Below are 25762 nucleotides of genomic sequence, written 5' to 3' on the forward strand. Positions count from 1 at the left end.
GAAATCTCTTAACTCCAGCAAGACAGAGCGCAATCAATGAGGAGCTTGCCAAGATGGTGGCACGTGATTTCCAGCCCTTTTCCAGTGTAGAGGATGTCGGATTTAGGAGTTACTGCCATGCCCTCAATCCCATGTATGCCCTCCCCAGCCGAAAAACCCTGTCACAGAAAATAATCCCAGGCCTGTATGATGCAGCACGGGCCTCCCTGCAAGAAAGGGTGAAGAGAGCCTCAGCTGTATGCTTGAGCACTGACTGCTGGACATCCCGCGCCACCACATCATTTATGTCTGTCACCTGCCATTTCATTGAAAACTACAGTATGGTGTCTTCTCTGCTGGACTGTTTTGAGTTTAGTGACAGGCACACATCCGAAAACCTGGCAGAAGAGCTCCTCCGAGTGGCAAGAGAGTGGGGGGTGGAAAACAAAGTTGTGTGTTGTGTCACAGACAATGCAGCCAACATTACAAGAGCCATCCAGCTGTTGAAATGGACACACCATCCATGCCTGGCACACACCATTAATCTATTTGTGAGAAATTCTCTGAGGGCTATGAAGCCCACTGTGGACAAAGTGAAGGCAATAGTGGAATTTTTCCACCGAAGCACAGCAGCCACCCAAAAACTTAAATCCACCCAGCGGCAGATGTCTATGGCAGAGCTTAAGCTCAAACAGGAGTGTGTCACCCGCTGGAATTCTACGTTCCATATGATCCAGCGAATGCTTGAATCAAAGGATGCGGTTATCGCAACATTGGCAGTGATCAATGCACCTGTGGCTCCTCTCAGCCAAGAGGAGTGGGAGGCTCTGCAAGAGGCCTACAGTGTCCTGGAGCCCTTGGACCAGGTCACAGTGGAGGTCAGCGCAGAGAGGTACAGTGTTCAAACATCATCTCATTGAACTTTACTATAATATTACTATGATACCTATTAAAATTTATTATGATGTTATTATCATTGTAATTTTTTTATTTGTTAAATTATTTATTTGACAAACAGGTTTAGAATTGGCTGAAAATAATACTACCAAATAAATAAAATTATTAGTATGTAAAGCAATTTAGAAATGAAACTTAAAATAATATTGCTAAATAGGCTATATAAATAAATATTATATAAAATATAATATTTTGATGCTTCTTTTTTCAGGTATGTTACCGGCTCCAAAATGCTGATACTGTGCAGGGGTCTTCAGAGAGTGACCAGAGCAGAGTAACCACAGAGAGCGTGAAGGAGTTGGTGAATTCTCTCTGTTCAAGCATGGACACAAATGGAGTACAACACAGTTCTGTCCGAAACCACCATCCTCGACCCCCGTTTCAAAAAGGTGGCCTTTAATGACAACCGAGCAGTCGACGAAGCCCTCCAAAGAATAACTACAGCAGCATCAAGGTATCGGCAGTCATCTCACCTGCAAGGGGGTCATGGAGGAGAGGAGGGAGCAGCAGCACGTGAGCTGGAGGAGCCCCAAGCATCGGCTGTTTGGAGGTTTTTTGAGGAGCGGGCAAGCGGAGACACTGCAACCAGGAATCCTACAGCTGATGCTATTCTGGAAGTGAGGTCCTACCTCGAGGAGCCTCTTTTCCAGCGCAGTGCCGACCCACTGAGCTGGTGGGAGACAAAGGCACTGATCTATCCACATCTCTCTCACGTGATGGCAGGTAGACTGTGCATAGTGGCAACATCCGTCCCCTCAGAGAGGATCTTCTCTAAAACTGGACAGATCATAACTGAGAGAAGGAACAGGATCAGCCCTGCCAAGCTTAGACACCTGGTGTTTCTCAACGCCAATCTGTAAGTCTTTGAGTGATTTAATACAGTGAGTTCTTCATCTCTAGTGGTTCAAAACTTGTGTTGTTCACATGTTTTTTATCCTTCATAGATTTATACTTTAATTTAATAGCACTGTATTTGATATTTGTATTGTGGCACCTTTTCTGTTATGAAGCTGCTTTGATACTTTTTCGTATTGTGGTGGGTGTTTGTATTTATATTTAACTGTTTAATTTATTTTAAGTTATTTTTGTGGAAGTGGTGCTATTTTGTGATAATTTAATTGGTTATAATAAAAGGTTTATTTATAAAGCATTTTTATGCAGCATTTTTACTCATCATAAGTGCTTAACAATGTCAATAATGAAACAAAATATTATAAAATTAGGTTTTAGCTATTAATTAATTAATAATGTCAAAAATATATATGGGGAGCCGTTTGGGTTTGGGAGCCAGTAAGAAGAGCCATTCGAGCCGCATCTCGAAAAGGAGCCGAAAATCCCATCACTGGCTTGGGAGCGCGAATTGCAGCCAGAAAGGCGGAGCTAGCGTCAGCTTCACTCAGCTGGATCTAGCAGCCACCATTTTCACTAAGCTTCTGATCGATTTCTCGGTAAAAACAACTTATATAATCATGTCAAGGTTGTAACATTCAGTTTATTCGGCAGCTGTTGTCTACAAAATTGTAAAATAAATAAATAAACGAGGTCTTTTTCGCCGTTTTGTGTTGTTATTTTAAACGCCAAGAGAATCGGTCTTTTTCCAACTTTTGTCACTTCCGCCTGACAGAAATAAAAGTCAGTCACCAAACACAGTTTTCCAACACGTAGTGTGTATTTCTCATTTTTCATTGCTGATATAAGAGGATGGAAGCTGGTTGATAGCAGGGCACAAAAATGAAGACTTCCTGAAAAGATAAGAGTGTAGACTTTCTGGTAAATCCTGGTCTAATGTGAAATATGAAAGATTACTGGATTAAGGACATGTCTAGTATACTACATGCTATAACACATAATATTTTTTGAGAATTTGGAAACAGTTGCTCTTTATTTCCCAAAGTTATGGGGGGAGGAGAGGAGAGAATGGATATTTCAGCTGCCTGAAATTATCTGTTCACCCTCCATAAAATGGAAAGAAACTAATTTACCTGCAAGTCTTTAACTGTGTTTATTCCTTTCATCATCAACATTAAATCATGTAAGTTTGAAAACATTTGCTCATTATTTGACAAAGTTATGAGGGGGAACCACATATTTTAGCTCACTGTTGCCCCTCCATAAAATGGGAATAAATCAATTTACCAGAAAGTCTTTAACTATGTTTATTCTTCTCTTCATGAAGACTTGTTGGTGAATTAATTTGTTCCCATGTTATGGAGGGGGAACAGATTATTTTGGTCAGCTAAAACAGATAAAATATGTGGTTCCCCCTTATAACTTTGGCAACTAAGAAGCAAATGTCACCAAATCCACAGGATTTGTTGTTGATGAAGAGAGGAATAAACATAGTTAAAGAGTTTGTGAAAAAATAATAAGGTCCCATGTCATGGAGGGGAACACGCTGGAGGGACTATGTCTCTCGGCTGGCCTGGAAACGCCTTGGATTCCCCTGGAGGAGCTGGAACAAGTGGCTGGAGAGAGAGAGGGAAGTCTGGGCCTCCATTCTGAAGCTGCTACCCCCGAAACCCGACCCTGGATAAAGAGGAAGAAATTGGATGGATGGATGGATGGATGATCCTCCAATAATCTCTTTTTGCATTTTTAATAATTCTTCTTACATTTGCTTGCAATTTCTTGTATTCATTCAGATTCTGAAAGTTGTGATTTTTAAAATAATTTGAAAGCTTTATTTCATTTCTTGATAACCTCAGTACATTCTGATGTCCACCAGGGTAAAAACCTTCTTTCCTTCCCCCACCTTCCTTCCTTATAGCCTGATTAGCTGCTTCTAAGAAAGCATTACATAATTTAAATCATCAATTCTACTACTCATATTCACTTTTAACATTTTTATTTCACTACTATTCCTAAATGTTTCCCAATCTGCAGACCTAAAACACCATTTCTTTATCCCTTTTATACAATATCTCTCTATATTTCAAATCAATCAATCAATCAAATTTTATTTGTATAGCACATTTCAGCAGCAAGGCATTTCAAAGTGCTTTACATCATTACAAACACAGAAACACAATGCAACATAGAATCAATCATTAAGTCAAGTTCCATCAATAAATTTGTAATTGATTACGTTTCAAATAGAATCCTAAACAGGTGAGTTTTTAGTCTAATTTAAAAGAAATCAGTGTTTCAGCTGTTTTACAGTTTTCTGGAAGTTTGTTCCAAATTTGTGGTGCATAGATGCTGAAAGCTGCTTCTCCTCATTTGGTTCTGGGGATGCAGAGCAGACCAGAACCAGAACCAGAAGACCTGAGAGGTCTGGAAGGTTGATACAACAACAGCAGATCTTTAATGTATTGTGGTGCTAAGCTGTTCAGTGATTTGTAAACTAACAACAGTATTTTAAAGTCTATTCTTTGAACTACAGGGAGCCAGTGGAGGGACTTTAAAACTGGTGTTATGTGCTCTATCTTCCTGGTTTTAGTCAGAACGCCAGCAGCAGCATTCTGGATCAGCTGCAGCTGTTTGATTGATTTGTTGGACAGACCTGTGAAGACGCTGTTGCAATAATCAATACGACTGAAGATGAACGCATGGATGAGTTTCTCTAGATCTTGCTGAGACATTAGTCCTTTAATCCTGGAAATGTTCTTCAGGTGATAGAAGGCCGACTTTGTAACTGTCTTTATGTGGCTCTGAAGGTTCAGGTCAGAGTCCATCACTACTCCCAGGTTTCGGGCTGATCGCTGGTTTTCAGTTGTAATAACTGAAGCTGTGCATTGACTCTAGATCGTTCCTCTTTAGGTCCAAAAATAATAACTTCAGTTTTGTTTCTGTTCAGCTGGAGAAAGTTTTGGCACATCCACACATTTATCTGCTCTAAGCATCTGTTCAGTGATTGGATGGGCTCTGAGTCACCTGGTGACATCGTAATGTAGAGCTGTGTGTCATCTGCATAGTTATGGTAGCTAATATTATTTCCTGTTATGACCTGAACTAGTGGGAGCATATAAATATTGAATAAGAGCGCCCTAGGATTGAACCTTGGGGTACCCCACATGTGACCTTTGACCTTTTTGATGAAAAGTTTTCAATTGAAACAAAGAAATCCCTGTTCTTTATGTGGGATTCAAACCAGTTAAGCACTGGACCGGAGAGTCCGACCCAACTCTCCAGTCGATTCAGTAATATGTCATGGTCAACAGTGTCGAAAGCTGCACTGAGGTCCAACAGAACCAGCACTGTGGTTCTCCCACTGTCTGTATTTATATGGATGTCATTGAACACTTTTACGAGGGCAGTCTCTGTGCTGTGGTAACCATGGAAACCAGACTGGAAGGAGTCAAAGCGGTTGGTTATTGTTAGGAAGCTAGTTAATTGTTTAAACAGCTTTTTCAATAACTTTGCTGATGAATGGGAGGTCAGAGGTCGGCCTGTAATTCTGCATTAGTGATTTGTCCAGATTGTTCTTTTTTATAAGTGGTTTGATTACTGCTGTTATAGAATACCTGACAGAAAGTTCTGCACATGCGCCGAGTTATGAGCACACCTGTGCAAACTGAAAAGGGGCGTCCTCCTTTCTGCAAATATGATTGTGCTGAACATGAATCTGAAAGGTTTAATTTTTCCCTTTTCTCCAATAAAGTAAAATCAACACTTAAATAGAGACGGACAAACTGGTGATAGAAGAACTGCTTGATATTTATATGAGATAAATCAAAGTCTTTTATAATCTTTTCTATTTCCCAGCCAAAAGAATTTAAATAATTTTTTCCCTTTTCCCAACTAGGTTTTAAAATTTCTTGACATGGATGATTTCCATTATGGCCCTTTAAATGACACCAATAAGTTGAAGTTAACTGTAACCTTCTGAGTTGAAGTGGCATCTCTCCCATTTCTACCAGTAAATCTGATGTTTTAGTTGTTCTGATGGCTCCTGTACATAACCTCAAGGCTCCATACTGAATATTATCTAATTTTTGGAGTAATGTTGCTGATTCTGATCCATAAGCTATACTGCATAATCAAATACAGACCTTATTAAATCTGTGTATTTTGTCTTCAATGCTTTTCTCTCAGCTCTCTAGCCAGACTAACTTGTGTTGCTAAATTATTATATTTAGCTAAATATTATTGTTGAGGGCCACAAGCAGGCCTCCTGACACACAGATTAAAAAACATAAAAAATTGAAAAAATAACTTTTTGAGAAAAAAACCCCCTCAAAAGTGGCACCAGGGCCATCAATATTATATTGAAGGTGAAATAGACAGAACTGTATTTTGGGTGTACCACTACTGTTTACCATTTTCAGTACAGAAAATGTAGCTAGAAATGTTGGAAATGAGAAGGAATGATGAAAAGCACAAATGATCCATCGTTATACATGTCTTAAAATGGTTTTGTTCTGCATCTTTCAGTTGAGTGAAATGGATTTTGTTTTTTTGTTGTTCTTTAAGGTCATTTTGATCACTTATCCTCAATGGTTTAATCCTTCTGGTGTTTAGAGAACACCAGAAGGATTCTCTTTCATTCACCACTATGGAGAGCCCACATTATTAAGCAGTAAGTTTAAAAGAATGTTGTAGATCAGTTTCAAATCATGTAAACAACCAAGAACATTATCAAAAACATTGTTATGGGGTTATTTTCAGAATGATTTAATTAAAGAAAATGTTTTTTTTTAATTGTACTTTTAAGTTCCTAATTCACAGATGATAATTTAGATAGAATAAGCCAGTCATGGCTAAATTGTATGTGAATCCTCAGAGTTATCACATCATGCTCTACATTAGTATTTACTGAAGTTTTACTGTGAATTGTCCTTTGAGATCCTATTTCTTTGACTTTGCTAAGGCCTGATGTTGTCAAATCTCAATTATTTCGAGCTGAAAGTTTGTTATTGTTTGTCCGTTTATGTTCTTGTCACCGTTAACCTGGTTAAAATAATGTAATGTGTAAGATTTCTGGTGTTCAGAAAAGAACATAACAAAATTAAGTTAAGCCTACTTAATTGATTTGTGTGGAACCTGCCGACAAACTTGAATTTATTTAACTTAACAAAAAAAAAGTTATATTAAAAAAAAAACATAACGGTTGATGAACAGCAAATGTTAGTAGTTATAGTAACATAATTTGTAAATGTTTAGTGAACAAATGAAACAAGTTCATTCGGTGTTTGGTTTGTCAGAATAACACAAAAAAGTTAAGTTAGTTCAACTAACTTCCATTTTGTCAATCTGAAGTGATCTGAAGTAGTTGGGTTAATTCATTAATTTTAGTTCAACATAAAGTCATTATGTCAGATTACTATATCTGTTTTGCTTTCAATTAACATAATACAATTATATGGAACCTGTTTGACATAAAACAAAATTATGTTAAATCAAGGATTCATTTCTTTAAGTTGACTTAAATGGGCCTCCATATATGAAGAGGGGATTCCCAGTTCTGCCAGTTTACACACGAAACTGTCAGGGAGGATGGTGTTGAATGCTGAGCTGAAATCAATGAAGAGGATCAAGAGAATCAATGAAGAGGATCAAGAGAATCAATGAAGAGGATCAAAAGAATCAATGAAGAGGATCAAAAGAATCAATGAAGAGGATCAAGAGAATCAATGAAGAGGATCAAGAGAATCAATGAAGAGGATCAAGAGAATCAATGAAGAGGATCAAGAGAATCAATGAAGAGGATCAAGAGAATCAATGAAGAGGATCAAGAGAATCAATGAAGAGGATCAAGAGAATCAATGAAGAGGATCAAGAGAATCAATGAAGAGGATCAAAAGAATCAATGAAGAGGATCAAAAGAATCAATGCAGAGGATCAAGAGAATCAATGAAGAGGATGTGTGAGTATCTATCTCGATGTTCCAGGTGGGACAAGACAGGAAGCAGGACAGTGGCCACAGCATCTTCACTTGACCTGTTAGCTCTGTAAGCAACTGGTGTGTGTCAAAGGTGCAAGGAATAAATGAATGAATGAATGAATGTGACTCTGAACTGGTCTATCTATCTATTGATCCAAAGGGAAATTAAATGTTGCTGTAACTCTTATTAATTCAGGTTCTTCAGAGGGTTTTTGTAGATGGTCATGGCTGTTGGCAGGAAAGATCTCTTCTAGCAGTTCAAATCAGAGCAAATCTGAAAAAGCCTCTGACTGAACACACTGTTGTCCCAAGGCAGTCTCCTGAAGAGGATGGTCAGGGTTGTCCATAATTTTCTCGGCTTTATGAAGAATCCTTCTTTGCATCATCATCATCATCATCATCATCATCATCATCATCATCATCATCATCATCATCTCCAGAACAGAACCATCTTTCTTTATCAGGCTGTTGAGTTTTCAGGTGTGTTGGAGAAGCGATTTATCTAAAAGTAACAGGATGCTCAGCTTTCGACTCGACTTGGGGACGTCTGGTGAACAAAAACTGGTGATGCATGAATCCACCACCAGGGGGCGGAGGTAGGTACAATAGCTCAACAGAAGAAGAAGAATAGAGGCGGAAGAGGCGAATGTATAAACAGAAAAGAAAACCGCTCAGTGATATGAGTAGATTAACATGAGTTTAAAGATTCTCATCCCAACACTGAAGCCGCAGACATTATTAGATTTTATTATTTCATAGAAATATAATCAAATAAACGGGACATCTGTCTGTCCTGGCCTGTTTTAAATCTAACTGGAGGCTTTGAGGTGGACAACAGTTTTCATCACCCGGTGCCAGCAGGCAAAGACTGAAGGTAAAAACTCCCGTTTATTTATTTATTAATGGCATCTGGACAGAGGAGCACAGTTGCGGTGATAATTATTTAAGATTAATAATAACCTGGTGCTGAAGTCGGCGTGTGTTTCACAGCTGGTTCTCCAGACTAAAGGATTATTCCGCTGCGTCAGTGAAACCTCACCTTCACAGAAACTATAGTTTAGGAAACTTTTATTTTATCGGAGATTTCTTGACGCGGTTCTGCTTAAAACTACATCGCATCTACACATCAGAATTATTCGGCACCAATGATGGACTGAAAAAACACACCTTTTATTGTTTTTGTGAAAATAATAGGACTGACTATTTTGTTAAATAAACTTATTTTTTTTGCTAACCTTTTTCCCTCCATTTTCCTCCATTTACATTTCATCCCTCAATCGCTACTGCAGTAGTGAAAGAGTTGCGACAAAAACTAACAAGTCAATAAAATTCCTCTTAAAAATTGCCCGATGTTACCAGGCAGGACAGTGAAGACACGTCTGGTGTGGTCTCTGGTCCAGGACTGTCTTGACCAGTGGACTCTTAGTTCTGAATACGTCTCTGTTTGGGGCTCCTGAAGCTCCGAGTCCAGCAGCAGCAGTTTACCATATGAATATCCTACCAACTCTTGAATACAGTTTGCTGCACAATCCACGTCAAGCCTCTTGTCGTTGCTTTTTATTATGCTACTTTTTCTATCACATTTCCTCCTTCCACTCAACTTTCTATTAATATCTTTGTATGCAGCTCTTTACTGATCTCCAGATTCTTAAGCAGTGACCTTTTGTGGCTTTCCCTCCATGTGGACAGTGTCAGCTCTGTTGCCTTCCCTGTTATTATTTGGCCTACAATAGAACAAATCTCTATTGCATCCCTTTTTACATTTAATTTCCTAAGAAGCATAATTTTGCACTTATTTCTGCTGTAAGCCTTAATCATCAAAACATTTGTATAGATGTGATGCATAATGTTTGTTATCTTTCTTTTTTTTTTATTACGCTCTATGTTATCAGAATATTTCTGGATGGTTTTATCTGACAGTTATTAGGTAACTGTGTGCAGACCTTGTGCTCTCAGAGAGCAAATAAAGACATGCTACACAGGTATTAGTCTCTTACTAGTTGGCTTGTTCAGTTCTCATGAAAATAATATGTTTTTTTAAGCAAACTAAATTTCTGGTTATTTAAAACAAATACAATTTCTTTAATTAAAACTTCAATTTTTTAAATATTGACTCTAACCACACTAATATTGACTCCAAGCTCCACTCAATAGTTGGCAGCCCTGCTTAATGAAACAATCAGTGACCAGATGTCCACAGAAAATAATACAGGGAAGTAAAGCCACCTCTGTGGTTTTCCACATTTCCGTTCAACAACGATGACGACCATCTCTGTTCTGCTTTAGTTGCAGTTTCAGACGTCCGTCCACAACGTGGTCAGCATGGCAGAGATGAGTGAGGTGGTCATCGTCACCCTCCCAGAAGTCGTGTCCAACCAGCTCCCCTCTGTGATGGAGGAAGACAAGGCCGTGCTGGTAGCCACCGAGCTGGCTCCTCAGGCTGGGTAACGCGCCTTCTGCTTTACAAATGTGACGAGAGAATTTGATTTATTTACTGTCATCGTCCACATTCGTCAATAGGTTGGATTCCTGTAATCAATTGTCCATCATTTACAGCGGTGGTCAATATTCTTCATTATCCGCTTGGAGCTGCTTAATCTTTTAATGCAGCAGGATTATCTCAAACTTGAGCATTTAGAAACAAATTCAGCCTTTAATCAAAGTAAATTTAGTGGGGATAAAAAGTGTTGGGTTAAATCATTACAGGCACAGCTACTGGTTCCCATAGCAACCCTGTGTGTTTCCGTGGGGTATAAACATGGTTTATCCACTGGGTAGGCTGGTAGAACTGGGAGACCAGCTGAGTAAAGCAGCGGGTCACCATGACGTAACGATAGGAAGTGATGTCACAAAACGACTGCTCTGTCCGAGCATTACAAAATCGGGTCAAAGATTTAGATTTTTCTGCAACAAACAGGCCAGGTGTAAACAAAACAAAAGGTGAAAATGTGGAAAAGCACCTTGTAGCAAACCACGGTGGACGAGTTGATACCGTCGGCCTGCTTCTGTTAGAACCCTGTCAGAGTTCAAGGCACCATGGATGCTGGAGTGTCTGGAGATTTTAGATATAAATGTTGGTCAATTAAACCAGAAAACCGAAAAATACCATCATAAAGTTCAGCTGAATAATGATTCAAAAAGTGCAGAAGAAGAAGGTGGCTGGATGTGGACGGTTTGATGACGTAAAGCTGTTTGAAAAGCAACCGAATCTGTTTTTGTGAATCCTGCTTGGTGTTTGAAATAAATCTGAAGAAGTCTCTCAGAGGAAGCAGAATCTTTTTAAGATAAAAGGGAATTTTATTTATATAGCACATTTTCAGCAACAAGGCAATTCAAAGTGCCTTACAGGAATTAAAAAGAAATACAAACAAAATAACAAACCAAAGGAAAGAGCAAAATAAGAAAAAACTAATAATGTTGATCCAAAGTAAATAAACTAGATATTCCTATTCAGTGTTGGTCGATAAGTATTAGTAAGTATCCTCTGGTCTAATTCCTTTTCTGGTTTGGAAGGATAGGAGTCTAAAAAGTAGCTGCTAAGTTAGTTTTTCTGGATTCCAAGTTATAATCCCTGTTACAGACATTCTGCTGTTTTCCAGGGAGGACATCCTCACTGTAGCGCCAGTGGAAGCAGAAACCGAGGCCACCGCTGATTCCATGTCGAAGGAGGAGGCAGTAATTGGTAAAAACGAGCTGCGCTGAGTAACGGGAAGAATGAGCTGATGGCACATAGCTGCTGGGCCTCTTCCTGTTCAGAGATTGTGTGAAGTAAATGTTATTACTTCCGTTGTCTCCGTCTCTGCAGTGAAGCTTTCTGAGGAGGTGGACGTGGAGGCCGACGTCTTCTACCCGATCACCTGCGGAGACGCCAAGGCCACGCTGGTGTGGAAGAAGTTTGTCTGTCCTGGGATCAACGTGAAGTGTGTGCAGGTGCTCCGCCGGCTCACGCCGAATCCCATTTGAGCTCGCTCACCCTGACGAACTGTTTACTCATCCGTTTTTCTCCTTTCAGTTCACCGATCAGCTCATCAGCCCCAAAGAGTTTGTGTGTTTAGCAGGAAAATCCACCTTAAAGGACTGGAAGAGAGCTATCCGCCTCAACGGCACCATGCTCAGGTTGGGACGGCTGGTCTGGACTTTTATTGGTGGCATTATGTCAGTTTGAAATGTCTGAACGCGTTTCTGTGATTTACACATGAATGGATAAATCCTGAAGGCGGAGTCTCAGAAACGGCAGCCGTTTTTAAAGAGAGACGTGTTCAGTTTCAAGGCGTTAAATTACAAAATCACATTTCTGTTGAGTGATATTTGATTCATCCAGCATTGTTATTACAAATGGAGTTACCATAGTTACTTGTTTGTGCTATTAAATGGCACTGTGTGGCTGGACAATAAGTAATGCTGCCCCTTTTAGGTGAAGGGTGATGTTAATAATAAAAATTGATAGTTTTAAAGAAGACTACGCCATCATCATCTATTTCCTCATTTCATACATTAATAATTTACAGTTGCAACCACAGGGTGGCGCTGTTTCCCCAGTCAGTGAGGACCCTGCCATTTCTCTTCCTGTCCCAGGAAGATCATGGACTCCGGTGAGCTGGACTTCTATCAGCACAGTAAGGTGTGCTCCAACACCTGCCGCAGCACCAAAATCGACCTGGTGGGAACCAAGGTGTCGGTCAGCTGCGACCCGCCCGCCGACCTGCTGTCTGCTTCTGCCTCTTCAGCTGACTGTGAGTTCCTCGGCCCGAACCGTCAACTGGTGTGTGAGCCCATCCAGCAGTGTGTGGTGGGAGCGGCGGGTCACATTCTGGACAGCCTGGCCGAATTAATGCAATTCTTTACTCATGGGTGGAACCAGATTCCTCCTCGGTGATTTCAAAGACTCACAGCCACGTATTGAAATAGCATCATAACATTACTAGGATTTTATTGGGGTGAGAGTTTGAAACGTCTGTGACAAAAAGTCTGAAACTAATAGATACGTATTGAAACAGATACTTTTTATAAATTTATTTGTGTATAAACTGTAGAAAGCTTCACTGCCTGATTCTCTCTAAGCCCATCTGCTGTGTGTCGCAGTGAACGGAGCAGCTATCTCATTACCAGATGTGACAGAGGAACCCTCAGAGTGGGTCACGACGATCGGAGGTGATCATCAGCTCCTAGAGCCCCCTGTATCCCCCCCAGTGATCCCAGTATAACCCAGTATAACATGGTGTGTGTCTGGCCTGCAGAGGACTCTGTGGTGTTCTGGCGGGCTGTGAAGGAGGCGGGCCTTTTGGAGGAAGTGGTGGAGGACTTCCAGAAAGAGGTGCAGGAGATGTTGACGGGGCTGCAGGAGCGAGTATGTGATCCGCCGGTGGAGGTCAAAGGTCGGAATTGCTCACCGTTGCCGTTGGCTCTCCTGGAAGCTGATTTCTGAGACGGTGCGTCACCCTCCTCTGCTTTGTTCCTCAGACGCTGTTCTGCTCAACAACATAGTGCAGAACTTCGGCATGCTGGACCTGGTGAAGAAGGTTCTGGCCAGCCACAAGAGCCAGATGGACCGCTACAGAGAGCAGTACACCCGCAGTCTGGCGGGTGAGTTATCGCTGTCCCAGCAGTCAGCCAGAACTGATGATGATGAAGGTCAGACCCCCGTCAGCCGATGGCTCCACTAGGTCTGCTGATGTTCGAGGTTCTTAGCAGGTGGCAGCAGTTGCCTTTATCAAACCTTTATTAGCAACAGAGCGATGACACATGACGTTCACCGAGTTTTATCAGATCTCAGGAGAGATTTTGATGCATTTCTCTTGACAGAAACTTCATCAGCTCTTTAGGTTTCTCAACTCAGAGCTTTAGCTCCATCTACAGGTTTGCAGTAGAACTGCCCACACTCTGTTTTGGTTTAGAAGTAAGTTTTGGGTCTTAGTCAGTCCATTAAGGTGTAATGTTCCAGTATTTTAGTGACTGTAGTCCAACTGCCTTCGGATCATTACCAAGCTGCAGCTGTGTAGCTATTGGCTGATTCCCCAGCTTTGTCCTCATCACCATTGGCTCATTGACGGCAGATCGTTCGTCGAGGTTCAGATGGCATGTGTTTGATGCTCGTTTTAGATTCTTCCATTTAACAATAACTCCCAGTCTTTCTCAAGGCTGGTGGACAAACTGTCATTCTCTGGCCACAGGTTCTTTATAAACGGAGATCAACTTTACCTGATCTCTAGGTTCAAAATGCTACATTTATCCCAGAGGGAAATTCGTGAACAGAAATGCTTCCAAAATAGCCTGTATGTATATCAATAGCTAAATCATATAGAGTGGACCTGCATCAGTCCAGCCTATTCCTGCTTGATATGTCAGGGACCATGGATCATTGGGTAAGAGGCGGGTTTACCTTGGACATGTTCCCAGTCCAAACCAGGACAAACTATACAAACTGAAGACTTTGTTTTGACTTCCATTCTCTTTAGTAAACTACATTTATGCATAACCCCAACATTTCCCCTAAACCTAACCCAAAATCAGCACTGCTCTTCCTGGGGCCCAGACTTTGGGCCCCAGGAACTTCTCCATCACCACCACCAATGCAGCTCCAGTAGTTTTTGGAGCTAGATGTTTAAAATGGAGGCATATGAAGATAAGTCTCACTTTACAGCTTGAAAAACCAGCAACATTCACAGTTTGGTGTTTTATGTTATTTATGCATCAGAAATCTGGGGAAAGAAGGTCATCTAAAATCTTTCCAGATTGCGGTTCTGACCCAACTGTCTAACGGTACAGTTGGGTACTAGTTAGGGTAGGTGAGATTTTCTGGTGGTCATAATGTTCTGCCTGACTGGGTCCGTCTCCCTCCTCAGCTCTGGAGCAGCAGTGTGATGAGCACAGGAAGCGAGCCAAAGAGCTGAAGAGTAAATCTCAGCACCTCAACAACGTCCTGATGAACCTGACCCCGGCGCCGTCCCCACCGACAACCAAACGACCCCGGCTGACCCGAGCCGTCTCCGGCCCGGCCGCGGTCAACGCCACGCCCACTCAGATCGCCCTGCCACTTGGCCAGTTGAGTGGTCTGACGGTGGCCGGGGCCCAGGCGGGCGGCTACACCCTCCTCACCTCACCACTCTCGGGCTCTGAGCTGGGGGCCGACGGCTCCAATGTGACGGTGTTGTCCGCGGCGACCGGTCAGGGGGCCGGCGCCTCCGGGTCCTTCGTTAAGGTGATGGGGCCGCAGTTCCAGCTGGTCACGCTGCCGCTGGCCACCCAGAGCCCCGCGGTGCAGCAGCAGGTCAGCACCGTCACCGTGGTGGACGCCATGGTGACGGCTGCTGACGAGTTGCAGGAGGTAAGCCAGGCTGACGGGGAGGAGGAAGGTCAGCCAGGGCAGGCAATGGAGGAGGAAGAGGAGCAGCAATGAGAAGAAGAACAGCTGCTGGGCTCCCAGCTAGTCTGGACTCGAACTGCTTTCAGGAAGTTGTGACGAGTAACAGCTGGACAAACTTTGAACTTTTCCTCATCCATTTGTCTCACATTTCAGCGTCAGCAGACGGTGTGTCTCGTGTCCTCCTGTGCTTTAATCCTGGTTTTAACCAATATGTTTGACAAAGCTTGTGCTTTCTAGAAGCACAACATGCTCCTTTATTTGGGATTAAATGCTCTGGAAGTGAACAGTGTCTCACTGTGTGCATTTGCTGGCTGATAAAACATCACATTGGTGATTATTTTCTGTTAGACCCAAAACCACACACTACTCTAATTTTCTTCAGGGAACGACCCACCCCTCAAACTGAGGAACAGTCTCTTTTTGCATAGTGTGGTATCGGCCCTTTCTGGAGTTTCAGCCTATCCCCGAACCAAACAACCTAATTAATCTTCTCACCACGGGTTCTCATCATTACTCTGTCTCAACTGTTTATTGTCTTAGCATTTTAACCATTTTCACAAAAACCTGTAGACTAAGTGAACGTCCTTCTGCCTCTTTATGGTCACAAATGAAGGCCAGAAAACAAGTGAACAGAAATCGAGCTTTGCGGTAAGACGTTCACCTACACAGGTGTGTGCACAACTATCCGTTTAGTTGTGCACACACCAAAACAATTCAATTTTTGGTGACCTCAGTCAGTCGTTACCTTGAGAAATAATGAGATTTGGTTTAGTGTAAAACAGGCTTTGATGCCAGAAATGATCAAATGTTACAGGTGATACAAATGGAACAGACACACAGAGAGATTCACCGTCCAGCGCCGAGCTTCGCTCAGCTCACCTTAAGAGTGATGCCAAATGAAGCAGACATTGGAGATTGGCGTTACTAGATTATAGATGTGGCACCAAAGAACAGCAGCTACACATATAACACCTTATAATGACTTATATCAAGATAACAATTCAACATTAATATATTAACATATGTTATAATTATATATGTTAATATATTTTTTGCCTTGTAAGAGTGATTTGTAACTGAACTCTGTGCTACAACACAAGGTGCCCTGCATGAATCTTTTATTACTTAGCTGGTGCAATTTGCAGCTTCTGTAGTCCAGTTTCTCTCATGCACCAGCGCGTGTGTTCATCATTGAGCTTTCGTCAATGAAAGTCATGGAGACGACGTTAGCATTAGCATCCCTATAAATGACGCTGAGCTTCTGACTTCTTTCCCTTTGCTACGGGACTTTTGAAGGAGACGCCTGAAGGAGCATTTAGAGCCTCGGAAGGTTTGAACCTGGTGAGAAATCTGCCTGGTGCTGAACACCGTCGCCGCTAAGCAGGAAGGAACCATTTCATGCAGGTCCAGTGTAAATTTGAAGGTGTGCGTTTTGGTCTGGAAGTGGTAACATGTATTTTTTTTACTGATAAAAACAATTTTAAAAAACCCACGATATAATTAATTTTGTAATAGGCAAGACCCCAATTTTTTTTCAATTTCTATGAAGAAAAACAAAAAAAAAACAATTTTGTGGAGGGCCACCTGCCGGTCAGGGGCCCTTGGAATTGTCCTAACTTTTCCCTCCTTCATGGTTCCCGTGGTCCTTAGGATATCTACTGATTCCTGCTGCTAAATGTTCTCATGACAAAGAAACAACTTAGTGCCATTCCAGGAAAACCGTCTATCTGCTGTTCTAGCTGGCCATGCTAACTAACCTTAGCATTCATGGCAGATTTCGGTGTAGGAAACCAGCTATAGCGTAGCAGAGAGAACGATGGACAACGTGAGCAGGGTTTACACTAGGGTGATTGACACTCCTGACTCTGATTGGTTGTTTCTGACAGAGCGCTGTATTTGTGCAGACGGCAGCAGGACCACAGAGGAGGCAGCGAAGCTTGATTGTGTTTTTGTATTATACTGTGACGACATAGTGACAGTTTTAACAAATTTTAAACATTGTTTCTAAAAGTTACATACTACAGCTTTAAACATTAATTTGTACCCGACAACCAGGGAACACACACAGCCTGTGTGACGTGGTGGATCTTTGTTAAAGAACTCTAAGGTTTAAAACTGTTTTATGGGGAAACATTTATGGCGTCTTCCTCGACTCCACCCTTAAATACTGTCTCCAGACCAAACGTTAAAAAAAAAAAAATATTATTCTGCTGCAGATTTTTCCCACGTTCACATCTGTAAAACACAAAGAAATTGACAGGAACAATATATATATATATTTTTATCTTCTGTCACTTTATTACTTTTTTACAACTTTTTGTCAGCTGGAAGTCTTGAACATAGTTTTAAAGCATTTTGGCAAACAAACGGTTACAGGAGTCAGAAACACTTCAGTGATTTCATTCATCTGGTGTAGCCATGGCAACCTGCTCCGGGTTGTCCGAGATGGAGCAAACGTTACGCTGTTCCCCCATGAGGTGGCGCAAGAACTCTGCTTGGTAAAAAGAATACAAATGGTTCACCTTTATTATATGACGTGTAAGATTTTCAATTAATTGATTTGTTTTATTATTATCTGAAATTACAGGAGGAATCCCCCATTAAGGTAAACTGCGTGTACTAGGAGAATTCCTTAAACATGTTAGATTTTTTTAAGAGTTTGGCACCACAGCAAATTTTCCTACTTATTGTATTTGAAGAGTTTAATTTCAGAATAAATAAATAAACGGTCCGTTTGGATGCTCACCGGTTTCAGACGGAGCCGATCTAAACTCTGGCTGTTCTGCTATCTAGTTCCTCTGATCATGTTCTCATCTTGGCCAAACTTCCAGCAAGTCTAGAGTAGGAGCTGCTCAAACCGTGCGCTATAAGTGGTTCGAACTGGGACAAGCAGGGACGTAACCGGCCTAAACGGGACCCTTATGAACAGACATGGTTTATTGACGAACAGACGGTGACAGATGAGTGGAATCGGCCGGGAATGAGCAGGAGACGGTTTCTGACAAGTCACCGGTGTGAGTTCTTCCAGCGGCCCCTATAGGCTGAGCTCCGCAGAGGAAGAGGAGGAGTAGGGCTCCTCAGCAGAGCGGACGGAGAACTTGAAGTGGCGCCGCAGGTAGCCTCCGTAGCGTTTGTCCCATTTCAGGTTATTGAGTTTCGGCCGGACCCTCCGCATGAAGCCCCCGTAGCGCTTCTGGAGCTCCTCGGGCTCCTGGCTTTCCTCCTCCGCAGGACTCCTCCTTTTTGACTTGGGGCCGAACTTGCGTAAAAAGCCTCCGTAGCGCTTCACGTAAGCATGCGGGACGGGCTCCTGCGCGGCGGGCGCGCCTCTCACCTCCAGCCGCTTCAGAAGCTCCTCGTAGTTCTCGGGCAGAGACGCGGCCTTCAGGACGGAGTTGTCGCGCCACGGGGAGGAGACGAACACTTTGTTCTTGTTCTTGTCGATCCTCTTGATGAAGCCGCCGTAGCGCTTGACCAGCTCTGCCTGCTGGGTCTCCTCCGCCTCCGCCGCCTGGTCCTCGGTGAAGTCGGCCAGCCGCGGAGCCGGAGCGCAGCTCTCCAGCTCCTCCTCGTCACACTCCGCGCTGCACGACTGGAGATGACACAGACACACATGTGAGAGACGACGGCCAAACTCAACTTGGGGATGTTTTATTAAAGCGCAAATATGACAATTATTTTCTAAACCGAAAGAGTTCCACCACCTAAATGTTCAGTCTCGAAGCTATCTATGTCTTGAATTAAGTAAAGTTCTTTCAAAGTTATCGAATTGTCAGTAAATGAAAGTTTTTCTCTCTGTGTAATTCCAGTTTTATCTTATGTGGTTTAATTAGAACATTAAAAACCGACACGCAGCTCTGTCTCGTCCCCGCGTAAAGTTGGTCCTACCAGACTGCTGAGCGCGGCCTCGGGGCGCAGCATTTGTTCGGCGCATCTCTGGCACTGTGACGAGCAGTCCGTGTGGACGGAGGGCGGCAGGCTCAGCATCAACGCCAGGACGTACCACTCCATTCTTCCGCAGATTCGGTGGCGCACGCAAACCAAAGACAGGCCGACAAACGGTTCTCTTCCAGGATTTTACAGACTCATGGGAAACATTCACCTGGAAAGACAGAAGAACATTTTTGTCTTTAGAGTAACACCAATACGTAAAAACTAATAAAAACAAACAAACAAACAATAAACCACACTACCTATGTATTTGGTGCATTTTTTGGATTCGTGCGCTGTGCGTAATTGCGCGTCAACATTTTTTTTTCCCTCTGAATATTTCGCAAAGAATTGAATAAGGAAGTAAAAAACAGTGACTTACATTAAAGTCCCAAAGCTGGATAAGAGCATAAAGTGGAAGTCGTTACCTCAGGAGTTGGACAGATACTTCAGCTTTCTGCGCTCCGATCAACACTTCCTCCTCGCGCGTCGCCTTCCTTTTTATCGCCTTCCTTTTTATCTGCGGAGCCTCGCCTGTGTCATCAGATCAACTTCTGCTCGCCGACCAATGAGAAACAAATGTGCTGCATAAGTGATCCCAACGCCTCCGCGCTTCAGGAGTTTTCAACAACGCCCACATGTTGAAAGGTGGGCTATGGACGCGATCATCACTCCATCTCTGGGGCGTCTGGATCAAAACATGGGCTGTAAATCACGCTGACATCTTTATTTTCCCCTCCTCGGCGACACAGAAAACAACTGAGCCCTTAAAGTATGAAGATGGAGAGAGGGCAGCTCCGGCAGTCGTTCTGCAGCTGATTTAGGGGATTCAAGATTGCAGGTTTTAAACCTCAACTCTGTGCTCCACGTTGTTCCCGTGGAGTGGGAGAAAGAGCTTTCTGGCCCAGACACACCGCAGGTTTTTCAGGGAACTTGTTGGAAACGGTCATTGCTGCGGTGGCAAATATATACATTCATTTCTCCCAATTGACATCTTTTTAATTTCACAATAACTACCGTCTAGTTTGAAATGGTCCCATGTACCAAGTTTAATATCACCGTTTATTAGTAGTAAAGATGACAAATTCAGCAGGCACGTGCAGAAGGGAGGTGCAGAGGGGGTTTGAGCCCCTGAACTTTTCATCCTTGATGCCCCTAGTGGCCTTTTTGATTTTCTTTTTCTTTTTTCTTTTTTATCTGTGTGTCAGGAGGCCTGCTTGTGCCCCTCAACAATAATATGTAGCTAAATGTAATAATTTAGCAACATAAACTAGTCCGGCTGCCCTCGTCTAGTAATGACTCTCAGTTTCTGCCTCCATGTTGTTCAGGCATCGGGTCCATGGTGAGGAGAAGGGGGGCGGATCTGCGCCCTCTAACTATCAAATTATGGGAAACAATATTTTTTTCCCAACATACACTGGTTTATAAATAAAAACTGTTTGTATTTATTTTTCGTAATTGTCCTCGCAATAGTGGGAAAACTCTCCTCTCCCCTAAACACAGAAATAGTTCAGCTGCAGAGAAAAGTTCTGACTTTAACTTCATCATTCTGCCCCAGTGCTCGACTAAATGCCCCAGTGCTGGACTAAATGCCCCGGTTCGCTACAGGCAGTCTGAGTTGGTCCCACTGACACATATAAAGGATGTCTGTCTTCAAACATCCTGACATAAAATAACGGTACCGGACTGTCACCGCGACGCAGCTGATGTTTGCGTCGCGGTGATGTATTTGTGAACAAACCCAAAGATTACATCATATTGTAGCCATGGTAGCACCCCCATTAAACTATCAAGATGATTCTTTAAACTTTTACAAAGTGAACTTCCTAATTAAATCTCAACTGTACTATTTATTTATTTTCTCTGTTGAATGCATTAAATAAAATTTAACCACATTGTCATTCTCAATAAATTAATACTACAGGTTTAGATCTATGGTCTGTGTTACAACTAAACCATTTCTAGGGGCCCCTGAATGTCTGATTGGCCCCTACCAGCAGCTACTGAGTTTTCTTTGCCTTGATGTCTTACAACCTTACAATTCTAGATCTCAGAGGAGCTAACATAGAAAAATGATGTAGAGTTAACCTCTCTGAGCTTTTTGCATCTTCAAATCAACCTGCAGCCAAGTTGTCAGATATCACTGGGGCTTATTTAGTAAAATGGCAGCAAATTTGCTGATTTCATAACTTCATAACCTTCTCTCTCTCCTCTGGTCTGTTTAACAGCTACTGTCTCAGCTTTAACAGCTTTTTAACACATATTTCCTCCAGATGCAGTGGATAATTTGCAACTTAATGCAATTCGACAAAGGTGCGCTGGTGAACTCTTTGAGTTCAATCAAACAAAAAGGAGCATCAGAACCAAAAGTTTGAGAATCTTAGGCTTTCAACCAAAATATTCTGACATGTGCAACTAAAGGTTTATGTTCTGCAAATAACTTTTTCACTTTATGAAAAAGATTAGTGGTTTTAATTTCAATAATTAAAAAAAAGTTTTTATAAACAAAACCTTTTTTTGTTTAAAAAAAAAAACACACACATTACAATTCAAAAAGGTTTGACCACAGTTTTTTTCTTTTACTGAGATCAGTTTTTTTTTCTGTCTGAAACAAAAAAGGTATTACAATTCCTAAAGTTTTGACCACAATTTTGCTTTTTTTAAATTATTTGATATTATTATTATTATTTTGATTGAATAATTGGGAAACAAATTTAACTCCATAAATGAACTCACAGGAAGGCAAAGGAGACAAGAGCAGGAGAACCAACTAATACAGCAAATGGAAGGATCCAGCAGATGCTGAGGGAAAGGTGGGAATGACAACAGGGACCAGATGAGCTGATTGCAGGAACGTAAATGCAGCTGAGGAAAGGAGAAGGTAGAGGCACATGAGGGAAAAATAATTTGCTGGGAGGAGGTAATGGTGGCAAAGGCTGCAGGAGTTTGTCCCACAATCAGTGGATTGCCTCCTATTTCTGTCTTCACCCATGGAAATGTGTGTGTGTTTGTGTGAATTAATTAGCATTGAAGCTAAAGTGGGAAAACACACCTGAGCGCTTCACCAGTGACATTAGCTTCATGTTAATCTGCACCACACCTCAAGCACATATTTATTTACAGATCATTTATTTACCAATCACGTAATCGGCGCTGTGGATGAGCGGAGGCAACGTGACTCTTCAACGACAGTTTTCTTTTTACTGTTGATTGGAAAACTCTTGGCTAAAAGCTCTTCTGGAGGCACATCGCGAAAAGACAACACAAACAAACGAAAGACAATGTGAAGTGATCGTATAAACACAATATGTGATAAAAATATGAGCATTATGAACGTTTAAAGAGGAAGAATGAAAGTTACATGAACTGACAGAGAATTGGTTGTGCCTCATGACACTGAGGTAGAGTTAATTAATGAAGTGAGGTACTCTGTAAACCAGAAGTCGGTGGCTGAGTGAGTCTTCTTGTCTGTGTTGCTCTCAGAGCAGCACTGTTAAGTGTTGGAGTATCACATTATCTCATGTGTAACGAGTTTCTGCCACAATGCCAGAAAGGTTCCTAAGCAACCTGAAGTAGCATTTCTGGGTGTTTTTTTTTTCTTCTGTTGCTAATGTTTTGATGTAGCACTGAATAAGTCAGCACCATTCATCAGCAGTAATGTACACAATTTACACAAGGCGCATTGACGTGTCTAAAGACGGCGTGTTAAAATGTATTTTTATGTGTGCTATAAAGTAACAACAGAAAAATAGTCAAGCTTAACAGATTAAAAAAATAAGAAATATGTCTGAAAATTAAATAATTTGCAAAGTAGAAAAGAACACGGAAATAAAAACCATAACACAAAAGCTATCATAAAAAAACAAACATAAAAACTTTATAGAGAGACAGATAACTAACTATTTTAGAGATGCGTAGACCTTGTTTATCCATCTATTGTCTTTTGCTAATGCAAGAATTGGTAACAGGCTCAGAAGAGAAATCCAGACATCGCTCTGATCAGCAACATACTCCAGCTCATTCAAAGGCATCCCAAGGTGCTGTAGAAGAGATGAAATCCCTCCAGTGACGTCTGGGCTCCCTCCACACTTGGTCAACATCAATTGAAAACAAAATAATTATTTTGACATGTTCCAGTAGATAGAACATGTCTGGAAAACCTCCGGAGGGAGGCGCTCAGGAGGGATCCCAATCAGATTCATGAACCACCGAATACTGACTGGTTTTGGTGTGGAGGTGGAACAGCCTTACTTGAAGCTGAGTTCAGATAGTAGACAAGAACTATCTGTCAATCCGGTTACCCTACAGTAACCGGATTGGGCATGATCTTCAGAGGAAGCTAATTTGACTGCTTGTATCTTGAATCTCATTCTTCCGGTCTTTGTATTTCATGACCATAGTTTAGACTTAGATTGTTGATGGACTAGTGAATTGAAAACTTTGCTCTTTGTGTGGTCTCAGAGTTAGACTCACATAGCAGGTCTTGATGCTCAATTCAGATTATTTTTTTTTGTTGTTGCTGAAATCAGATTTACTTTTAGCATGATCATTCATACTACTAATTAATCCTGACTGCAATCAGACTTCTGCTAATGGATGTTGCCATCTATTTTGCAATTTTAAAGACGTTGTGCAACAGTATTGTCAGAAGATCGAAAGATGAAGGAAGCTTGGAGTTACGTTGTTGATACTACTTTACCAGATCTACAGTGTCTGGCTTATTCTGGTTCAGAATTGTGATGCATATCTCACGCCAATTATGCAAAAGTCGGATAAAATGTGATTACACTTTGAAAACTAGCCAACACACATCCGATTTAGCACCACATATGGAAGTAGAACAAATATGTTTTTTTTTGTGGTGAAAAGATCAGAATTGTACTGACTGCTATGAAAAAGGTGGATGTGAATCACATCTGGGCAAAAAAACAAAACTTGTATCGGATTTGCCTGCTGTGTGAATGCAGCCTTAGAAGAGCTGATCCCAAAAAAAGCAAAACTGAGACCCCGAGGTTCCCAAAACCAACATACTTCTCTCCACAACTATTCCCTAAAATTCTGTCTCTGAAGAAGCACAAACAGAAGAAGTTATACTGGTGAAGTCTGTGTGTCACTATTGGCTGTAATGGAAAAAAAAGTCAGGTGAATCTGGATCGCTGCCCGCACAAAAAACAGAGAAGAGCGCAGTGGGAGAGAGAACACAACTTCTGACTGACCTACATTTGTGCCCTCAACATTTCTCTCCAGAAGACTTTGAATCATTTGTACGAGCAAAAATGACAACGGCTTTAACAGGCGATCATCCCCTTAAGGAGCTAAAACTAAATGCCGTGCTGCAGAGCTTGAAGCTCTCTGAAGTGCTAACGGAGCTATGCTACCTCGGGTACTGAATATGAAACTACCAATCCGACCTGACCAAGGCCGAACCCTAAACAGAGGCTACCACCTACACCCTAAATGGCTGTTACCAAACCGGACACAGAGCTACAGATACTGGGAGATCCCGTCCATTCGGGCTCCTTTCGTGACCCACATTTCATTTCCATCCAATTCATGTCCTGTTTATCCTGTGTTATCGTCTAACTCGGACTAGGAGCTCACCAGCCTGAATTTACCAAAACTACTAGCTACTATCAAGGCTCTCTCTACTTTTAAGGCAATATTATGTGGGTAAAAATGGCAAATTTGAACAACATTTCTTCTCCCCGGCTTCACAATGATGCTGTTCTTCTTTTTATGGCGCTTTTCAAAAAAACTGAAAGTGTGCAATACCGCCACCATCTGGTCTGTAGTGTGAAGCGGAGCTAATACCGTTCACTCATAGATCTCGGATCATACATCTGAAAGTGGATTGTATCAGAAATTATTTTGTTAAATTAGTAAGGTTTAATTATTGTGACTGATATTTTCATCTGGCTGTTCACTGTGGATTTCAGGTAACTGCAGAGCTCCTAATTAGGTTAAACTGATGTACTGTAAGGTTTGTTTAGACACATAACTGAGTTTGTGTTCATTCTGTCTGCAGTTTTTCCCTCAGCATGTAAATGAGGAAGCCAACAGTAAATGATCAGCCTTACTTCACGTCTCCCTCTCATCATTTGCTGTGGTTTAACTCGGTGTTTAGCCAGAGTTGTTACACCCTTGACGAGAACACGATAGAAAGGTTTTTCATCTCTCCTATTGACCATCACCTGTTCTTTCTAAAAACCTGAAAACTGCCTGTACACAGCGAACTGATTAAACCAGCCAGCGTTTGTCAGAAAGGGGCTTTTCAGCTTTGCTGTGAAAAGGAACTGAGGTCATTTCTGCCCACCACAGAAGCCTCCTCTAATGACTCCTCTTAATCACTGTTTGGTTTTGTATTAATTTTTCTCAAAACTGAAACACTCTAATTTAGTGTTCAATAATGAAGTGAGATTCAGTTCCGTCAGAAAAGCGCCGTCTCTGGATTCATTAACCCTCTGAACTCCGAGCAGTTTCTGCTCCCTTTGCACATCAGCTCACTGTGGGCTCCTCTTTTTAAGTTAATGTTTTGCATGTGTTGTGGAAATCTTCTCTAACAAAGAGTGAGGAAGAACCGTTTCAAAACCCAAAGAACCAGAGAAAAAATATATTCTGAATCAGCATTTATTCTAAGGCTTTAGAGCGCTCCAAGTCTCCGCTCACTGAACACAGTCAGGACAAAGAGCAGAACTCAGCTTACAGTTTTA

General features: G+C 41.8%; 3 protein-coding genes across 5 annotated transcripts in view; 2 read left to right on the forward strand and 1 right to left on the reverse strand.

Moving 5' to 3' along the window:
• bcas2 (BCAS2 pre-mRNA processing factor) overlaps positions 1–25762 on the forward strand; it is a 624479-nt gene that overhangs the window by 317309 nt on the left and 281408 nt on the right. The gene's annotated exons all lie outside the window — the stretch shown is intronic.
• On the forward strand, positions 8376–15406 carry gmeb2 (glucocorticoid modulatory element binding protein 2). Its single transcript, XM_028013206.1, has 10 exons — positions 8376–8633; positions 10046–10203; positions 11359–11441; positions 11565–11689; positions 11772–11875; positions 12335–12492; positions 12842–12910; positions 12997–13134; positions 13220–13342; positions 14602–15406. The coding sequence occupies exons 2-10, from the start codon at positions 10082–10084 to the stop codon at positions 15153–15155; spliced, it is 1476 nt and encodes a 491-aa protein (XP_027869007.1). The 5' UTR covers positions 8376–8633; positions 10046–10081; the 3' UTR covers positions 15156–15406.
• pdyn (prodynorphin) lies at positions 17397–19628 on the reverse strand. Of its 3 annotated transcripts, XR_003595025.1 has the most exons (4): positions 19435–19563; positions 19011–19224; positions 17869–18714; positions 17397–17613 (listed from the first exon to the last, which is right to left on the reverse strand). XR_003595025.1 is itself a non-coding variant. In XM_028013783.1 (3 exons), exons 2-3 carry the CDS (start codon positions 19131–19133, stop codon positions 18157–18159), a joined length of 681 nt encoding a protein of 226 aa, XP_027869584.1. In that variant the 5' UTR covers positions 19134–19224; positions 19481–19628; the 3' UTR covers positions 17397–18156. The 3 variants fall into 3 exon arrangements, 2 of the variants coding, with proteins under 2 accessions (XP_027869584.1, XP_027869577.1); XM_028013783.1 differs by having other exon boundaries at positions 17397–18714; positions 19481–19628; XM_028013776.1 differs by having other exon boundaries at positions 17397–18714.

This window comes from Xiphophorus couchianus, chromosome 1, assembly GCF_001444195.1.
Source record: "Xiphophorus couchianus chromosome 1, X_couchianus-1.0, whole genome shotgun sequence".
Lineage (NCBI taxonomy): Eukaryota > Metazoa > Chordata > Actinopteri > Cyprinodontiformes > Poeciliidae > Xiphophorus > Xiphophorus couchianus.